This window comes from Otolemur garnettii, unplaced genomic scaffold (assembly GCF_000181295.1).
Source record: "Otolemur garnettii isolate 467f Iridium unplaced genomic scaffold, OtoGar3 scaffold00114, whole genome shotgun sequence".
Taxonomy (NCBI): domain Eukaryota; kingdom Metazoa; phylum Chordata; class Mammalia; order Primates; family Galagidae; genus Otolemur; species Otolemur garnettii.
The window spans coordinates 6,914,129-6,922,030 of NW_003852509.1; the positions used below are offsets into that span (position 1 = coordinate 6,914,129).

Genomic DNA, 7,902 nt, shown 5'->3' on the forward strand with positions numbered 1-7,902 from the left:
TTTTTTTTGGCTGGGGCCGGGTTTGAACCTGCTATCTCAGGTATATGGGGCCAGCGCCCTACTCCTTGAGGCACAGGAAAGAATTTTAAGCACAAATTTCTTTTCTTTTCTTTTTTTGAGGCAGAGCCTCAAGCTGTCACCCTGGGTAGAGTGCCTTGGCATCACAGCTCACAGCAACCTCCAACTCTTGGGGCTCAAGTGATTCTCTTGCCTCCGCCTCCCAAGTAGCTGGGACTACAGATGCCTGCCACAACACACGGCTATTTTTTGGGGTTGCAGCTGTCATTGTTGTTTGGTGGCCCGGGCTGGATTTGAACCCTCCAGCTGAGGTGTATGTGGCTGGCACCTTAGCTGCTTGAGCCACAGGCGCTGAGCCTAAGCACAAATTTCTTTCCTAAAAAGACTTTTGGAACTAGAATCTGTTAGGGGCCTAAACCCTCCCGCCTCCTCCTCTCTTAGAACAAAAGACCTACCTGGCTGCCCCAAGAGCCGTGCCTGACAAAGACCCTAACCCGCCAAAGCCTTCCTGCAACTTATGGACTCTTCCTCCCCTATGCCTAGTGTAAAAAGCAAGCCTCCAACCGTCCTAAGCCACCATCTTTGTCCAGGCGGGTCTCTGTCTCCTTTCATTAAACTTGGCCTGAATTTCTCCTGGTCTCCTCTCTGGATACACTACGGAACTACTTTCAGAATCCAGATTGAGTTCTGTTTCCCTCTAGGTCAGAAATTCCTAAACATAGCTTTGGATTGAAGAATTGAGGCACTTTCATGAAAACAGATTCTGGGGCCTCCCCCCAGAATTATTAATGTGTAGGTGTGGGAACCAGAATCTATATTTTATTCAAGCTTCTGCTGAGAATTTATGCAGTCAGTCCTGGATTGGGTCTGCTTTTTTGTGCAGTCGCTCTGGTCTTGAATTACTCCTTTCGATTTTGTTGTTTGCCTAGGCATTCCAGAACGAAGGATCCAGGAGACTCAAGAAAATGGCACATAGACTAGGAATGTTCTATTGTTTTTTTTTGTCAATCAAAAAATTTAGTCCTTAGTCTTTGTCTGAGGAAGGACCTGAAGGGATGAGAGTTAGAAAGGAAACTTAGATTATCCCTGGCACCCTCCCCCCCCTTTTGAGACAGAATCTCACTTTCTTGCCCCCGGGTAAAGTGCTATAGCTTCCCAGCTCACAGCAACCTCAAACTCTTGGGCTCAAGTGATTCCCTTGCCTCAGCCTCTCTAGTAGCTGGGACTACATACAGGCAGGAGCTACAATGCATGCCTAGTTTTTATATTTTTAGTAGGAGGGGATAGGGGCTCGCTCTTGCTCTAGCAGCTAGGCTAGCTGGTCTGGAATTCCTGAGCTCAAACAATCCACTGGCTTTAACCTCCCAAAGTGCTGGGATTACAGGTGTAAGCACCAGGCTTAGCAAGTTAGTTAGTCTTGATTACATTTTGAGTGTCCTTAGGGCAGTAGTTCTCAACCTTCCTAATGCCCTGAGCCTTTAATACAGTTCCTATGGGTCGAGACCCACAGGTTGAGAACTGCTGCCTTAGGGCATAAATAAGGAGGATTACTAACAATGATTGTATTAGGTTATCACAGACTTCAGGAAAGTGTATGGGCTCAGTGAGTAGGGTGCTGGCCCCATATACCAAGAGTGGGAGGTTCAAACCCGGCCCTGGCTGAACCACAACAAAAAAATAGCCAGGCATTGTGGCTGGCGCCTGTAGTCCCAGCTACTCAGGAGGCTGAGGCAAGAGAATCACCTAAGCTCGAGGAGTTGGAGGTTGCTGTGAGCTATGTGATGCTACGGCACTCTACCGAGGGCGATAAAGTGAGACTCTGCCTCTACAAAAAAAAAAAAAAAGGAAAGTCTTAATCTCATTTTGGATGCTCCCTCTGGCCTTCCTCTTTGGACGGGCTCAGCTCTTATATGCGCTTTGATTTATTTAATTGCAGCCATCTGCATTGGAAAACAAAACAAGCTGATCTCTTCCTCTCTAAATCTTTGTCGTAAGGAGAGGTATTAAATTGGCTAGTGCCAGCAACATTGGAGTTGAGGCTGTTAATGGAAACCTAGGCTTCATAAACTTTTGCCAGGCTCTGAAGTACAGGGAGTTTCATGTCAGATTTTCAGTGGGCTGATTCAGAGGGGTGACTGAGTGGGTGGGTGAGCATATTATGGCATTCCGACTGTGCCATTTTCTGTCCCCTGCTACCTCAGTATAACTGCCAGACTTTTTGTACTGAAGGTCATTTCTGTTGCCCTTGGAGCAGAATTCATTTTAGCTTTCCTTTTTTCTCCTAGACCCACATATGAAGATTATCAGAAAACTGCAGAATGGCTTCTGTGTCATACTGAATACCGACCTAAAGTGGCAGTGATCTGTGGTTCTGGATTAGGGGGTCTGGCTGATAAATTAACTCAGCCCCAGTTCTTTGACTACAGCGAGATACCCAATTTTCCCCTAAGTACAGGTACCAGCGGGGGTGAGAAGTGGGAAGTGGGAGATGGGACTGAGGGATATTGATGAGTTTCTGGGAACCCAACCAGGGAGGCAAATGTTTCTGCACCTGGACCTGCTGTTTGACTGAAGACATGTTGCATGAGAGGAAAAAAAGGCCATCATGAATCAGAATGATGGAAAGATTTCCCCCAGGAGGAAAGAGTCTTACTTTCTCACCCTTGGTAGAGTGCCATGGCATCAGGGCTCACAGCAACCTCATACTCTTGGGCTCAAGCAATTCTTTTGCCTCAGCCTCCCAGGTAGCTGGGACTACAGGTGCTCACCACAATGCCCAGTTATTTTTTAGAGACAAGGTCTTGCTCTGGTTTAGGCTGGTCTTGAACTCATGAGCTCAGGCAATCTACCTGCCTCAGCCTCCCAGAGTGCTAGGATTGGTTCTAAGGCATGAGCCATCATGCCTGCCTGGCTAACTTTTTAAATTTTTTCAGAGATGGATTCTTATTCTTGTTCAGATTGATCTCAAACTCCTGGCCTCAAGCAATCCTCCTGTCTTGGTTTGCTTCCCAAAATGCTAAGATTGCAGGCATGGGCCACTTTGCCTGGCACTCTATTATCCACTTTTTTATTCACTTTTATTCTCTTGCAATATGGCTTTTATTCATCTGAAATTTCTTTAAAAAGTTTTTCCTTCTTCCTTTGTATGTTCACTTCAGACATTGTTAGCTCCATAACTCTAATCTCAGGTTGTATAATTATGATTAAAGTCTGTTTTGGCTTGGCACCTGTGGCTCAAGTGGCTAAGGCACCAGCCATGTACACCTAAGCTGGCGGGTTCAAATCCAGCCTGGGCCCACCAAACAACAATAACGGTTGCAACCAAAAAAATAGCTGGACATTGTGGCAGGAGCCAAAGTCCCAGCTACTTGGGAGGCAGAGGCAGGAGAATCGCTTGAGCTCAGGAGTTGGAGGTTGCTGTGAGCTGTGATGCCACAGCACTCTTCCCAGGGCAACAGCTTGAGGCTCTGTCTCAATAAATAAAAAAGAAAGAAAGAAAGAAAGAAAGAAAGAAAGAAAGTCTGTCTTTCCAGCCAGGTGTGGTGGCTCACACATTTAATCCTAATACTCTGGGAAGCTGAAGCAGGTGGATTGCCTTGCCCGAGCTCAGGAGTTGGAGACCATCCTGAGCAAGATGAAGACCCCATCTCTAAATAGCCAGATGTTGTGGCAGGTACCTGTAGTCCCCCAACTTTTGAGGCTAAGGCAGGAGGATCACTTAAACCTAAGAGTTTGAGGTTGCTGTGAGCTACAATGCCACAGCACTCTACTGAGGGCAAGCAAGCGAGACTCTGTCTTAAATAAATGAATAAAATAAAGTCTGTCTTTCCCATCAGACTTAAACTTTCTGAAAACAGATAACAATGCCTTCTTTTACTTAATTATACCCTCATGTGTTGAGCACAGTGAGTGGTTCACTAGATGTTAAATGGCTATATGTAGCATGAAAACATAATCCCATTTCTCTTTCTTTTTTGTATGCAGTGCCAGGTCATGCTGGTCGGCTGGTATTTGGGATCCTGAGTGGCAAAGTCTGTGTGATGATGCAGGGCAGGTTCCATGCATATGAAGGGTACCCACTCTGGAAGGCAAGTCCAGGGATAGAAGTCTGGTTGGGTCTGGAAGAAAGGGGAGACAACTATTACTAGCTAGGACTAGGTAGATTTTTGGTGTCTTCCTTCCTCTTCTTTCATGATATATATTATACATATTTGTGTAGGTAGAATGATGAGATTTTGCATACACTTTTTCTGATGTTTTGCTTCTCAGGTGACATTCCCAATAAGGGTTTTCCAGCTTATAGGTGTGGACACCCTGGTGGTTACCAATGCCGCTGGAGGGCTCAACCCCAAGTTTGAAGTTGGAGATATCATGCTGATCCGTGATCACATCAACCTACCTGGCTTCTGTGGTCAGAACCCACTCATAGGGCCAAATGATGAAAGGTATGTATCTTGCTCCATTGTTTCTAGATGGTTAGGGTTTAAAGATTTGTCTAAGAGTTGGGAGAGTATTTTTAATCTCATTTATCTGAGATAATCCAACCTGTGCCCTAGGTTTGGGGTTCGTTTCCCTGCCATGTCTGATGCCTATGACCGGACCATGCAGGAGAAGGCTCTCATTACCTGGAAACAAATGGGAGAGAAGCGAGCACTGCAGGAAGGCACTTATGTGATGTTGACGGGCCCCAACTTTGAAACTGTGGCAGAGTGTCGTCTGCTGCAAAAGCTGGGGGCAGACGCTGTTGGTGAGAAGAGGCATTGGCTAGAGGCGGAAGAGGGAGAGCTCTAGTAAAATAGGGATGGGTGAGATCTAGTAAAATAGGAAGGAATAGACCTAGTTAGATTGAGAGAAGGTTTGGTTCAAGAGAAGTGTGAATTAAATTGACTTCTAGGAAGGCAAAGTGATAATGTTTGGTGTGTCGTAGCATCACATCTCCTCACTGAGCACCAAGGCTTAATTAACAGCTGCAGTGGCAATAACCTATCCATGATTTGATGACTGTTTCTAACTATAGCCACCTTCTTCTGTTCTGGCTGGAAGATGGAACTACATCATTAGAACTGACTTCAAATGTACCACAACTAAGTGTAGACCTAAAGCATTACATGGGTCATTATAAGAAACAGTTGAGATGTTAAGGTTATGGATGGAGGTGAGGCTAAAGGGCAAGGAAAAGAGTCATTTGAGAATCCTAAGAATTGGCTTCCCTCTTTCTCCCAATCAGGCATGAGCACAGTACCGGAAGTGATAGTTGCACGGCACTGTGGACTTCGAGTCTTCGGCTTTTCACTCATCACTAACAAGGTTGTCATGGATTATGAAAGTCTGGAGACGGCCAATCATGAGGAAGTATTAGAGGCTGGGAAACAGGCCGCACAGAAATTGGAAAAGTTTGTCACCACACTTGTTGGCAGTATTCCACTCCATGGCAGTACCCGTTGACCGGCCCTGAGTCTTTGAGAGCCAAGTAGCTGCTACCTGCTTTGTCCCCCTACTGGGGTCACAAGCCTCTGCCCTCAAGTAGTAGCAGAAAGGAGCTAATGATTCCTATCCTTCAACTTCTGTACTTTCTCCCACCAGACCCTTCTGGTGCCAGGTCTTTTGCTCAGTTGTCTTCTCAAAGCAGTTTCCACCCCTTTTCTTCCCCCATAGCTGGAGCTCATGCCCTACCACACTTCTGTGGATATGCCCAGGATTTGAGCTGGGCCTTCAGACTCTGCCCACTTGGCTGCTACTGATGTTTTTCCATAATACTTTCACATTCCTGGAAGCTCTGTTCTGCCTCACCTAAAGTGCTAGATACCAACCAAGGACCAGCACCATGCCTTTTATACTTCATTAAACACCATAATGTTTTGAGAATAAATGGAAATATTAAAGAATTTCTACATTTTTTTGTGTAATTTGTGGTGAGGATGAGGCACAGGCCAAAAATGACAAGAGTGTAAAACCACATGTCTGTGTAACTTCTGTTTCTCAGACAAGTAGCTACGAACTGAGATGAGGTGGTATGAGTGCAGCAAAGGATGAAGAAAGAGCAAGATGGGGAAAGGTGTTACACACAATGAGGGGAAAGGCTCATTTCTGGCACTCCAAAGCCACTTCCCTCTGGGCATGCCTCCCCTCCTGTCCTCTAATTGTTTCACCACACCCACCCCTGTCTGTTCTCTCATGAATATCTGAATTAGTTCACTAATCTACTGAGATTAGTTGCCTTAGTTGCCACTTCCTTTTGAAGGCCTTAATTACATTTCTTGTTTTTCTTCTCTTTTCTACTCTTCTAATTTATGCAGCTATACTGTTCTTCATTCCATTCTGACAGTAGTAGTAGCAAATACCCCTTTCTCTGCCTCCAGCCATCCCACTGCTGAAGAGATTCCTGCCAGCCCCAGGCAAACCTATGAAGTTGATTCATACTTGCCTTCTCTTATTTTATTTTATTTTTTTTCAGTTTTTGGCTGGAGCTGGGTTTGAACCCGCCACCTCCAGCATATGGGGCCGGTGCCCTACTCCTTTTAGCCACAGGTGCCGCCCTTTCTCTTATTTTTTTGAGACAAAGTCTCACTCTGCATCGGGTAGAGTGCCACGGTGATGTCATAGCTCAACAGCAACCTTGAACGCTTGGGCTTAAGAGATCCTCTTGCCTAAGCCTGCCAAATAGCTGGAACTACGTAGAGGTGCCCACTGTAATATTCAGCTATTTTCTCTATTTTTTGTAGAAACATGGGTCTTGCTCTTGCTCAGGCTGGTCTCAAACACCTGAGCTCAAGCAATCCACCCACCTCAGTCTCCTAAAATGGTAGGTTTACAGGTGTGCCACCATGGCCAGGTCTTGGCTTCTTCTCTCCATACCTCCTGCTATTTCCTCTCTGAGCCCCAGTCTTTCTCTTTACTTTGCTTGGTCAGAAGCTCCCTGTGGCATGGTATGCATGTATTGCCCTTTGTTGGCTCTCTGAATTATTATCTTCACTTACCAACTTGCATTCAGCTGGCTGGCATGTTTGAAAACCACACTATTCCAGGCCTGTGTGCCTTTTGAGAAAAGACAATCACCTAACAGTGATGACATTTCAGTTGTTAATGGCATATTATGGAAAAAGCAACATTTTTTTTTTTTTGAGACAGTCTCACTATGTTGCCCTCGGTAGAGTGCGATGGCATCACAGCTCACAGCAACCTCAAAGTCTTGGCTTAAGCAATTCTCTTGCCTCAGCCTCCCAAGTAGCTGGGATTACAGGCGCCCACCACAACATCCAGATGTTTTTTATTGCACTTGTCATTTAGCAGGCCAGGGCCGGGTTCAAACCGGCCAGCCTGGGTGTATGTGACCAGTACCCTACCTGATGAGCTATAGGCGCTGCCCTGGAAAAAGCAATTTTAGAGAACTCTTTCTGATCATCCTTTGCTGAGCTTAACACAAAGTAAAAGTAGCTTTTCTAGAGTAGCTCTTCTTTGTACCTCCACCCGCCACTAAAACCCTCTTTGCTAGCATCTGCTACTTGTCTCTGAGAGCAGGTTTAAAGGGAAGTACCATGCAGCCTTCAGATATACACAACTATAACTTGTTCATCTAATGCATTGGCTTACAGACATTTCTCTTTTATCAAGTTATTTAACATCTCTTTGTATAACACTCCAAGCTAAGAAAATGCTAAGTCAAGAATATAGAAATGGGCAGTGCCCATAGCTCAGTGGGTAGGGCGTCAGCTACATACACCCAGGCTGCATGTTCGAACTCAGCCTGAGCCAACTAAACAACATGGACAACTGCAACAAAAAAATATCCAGGTGTTGTGGTAGACGCCTGTAATACCAGCTTCTTGGGAGCCTAAGGCAAGAGAATTGCTTAAGCCCAAGAGTTTGAGGTTGCTGTGAGCTGTA

The 7,902-nt window shown here is 45.5% G+C and overlaps 1 protein-coding gene across 1 annotated transcript in view; it reads left to right on the top strand.

The window, feature by feature from the left end:
* PNP (purine nucleoside phosphorylase) overlaps positions 1–5,906 on the top strand; it is a 7,479-nt gene extending 1,573 nt beyond the window's left edge. Inside the window, exons 2-6 of the mRNA XM_003797348.3 lie at positions 2,304–2,473; positions 4,003–4,106; positions 4,288–4,463; positions 4,575–4,765; positions 5,246–5,906. Of these exons, the coding sequence (XP_003797396.1) occupies positions 2,304–2,473; positions 4,003–4,106; positions 4,288–4,463; positions 4,575–4,765; positions 5,246–5,463 (859 nt within the window). The 3' untranslated portion in view covers positions 5,464–5,906. The remainder of the gene's footprint in view (positions 1–2,303; positions 2,474–4,002; positions 4,107–4,287; positions 4,464–4,574; positions 4,766–5,245) is intronic.
* Positions 5,907–7,902: the final 1,996 nt, after the last annotated feature.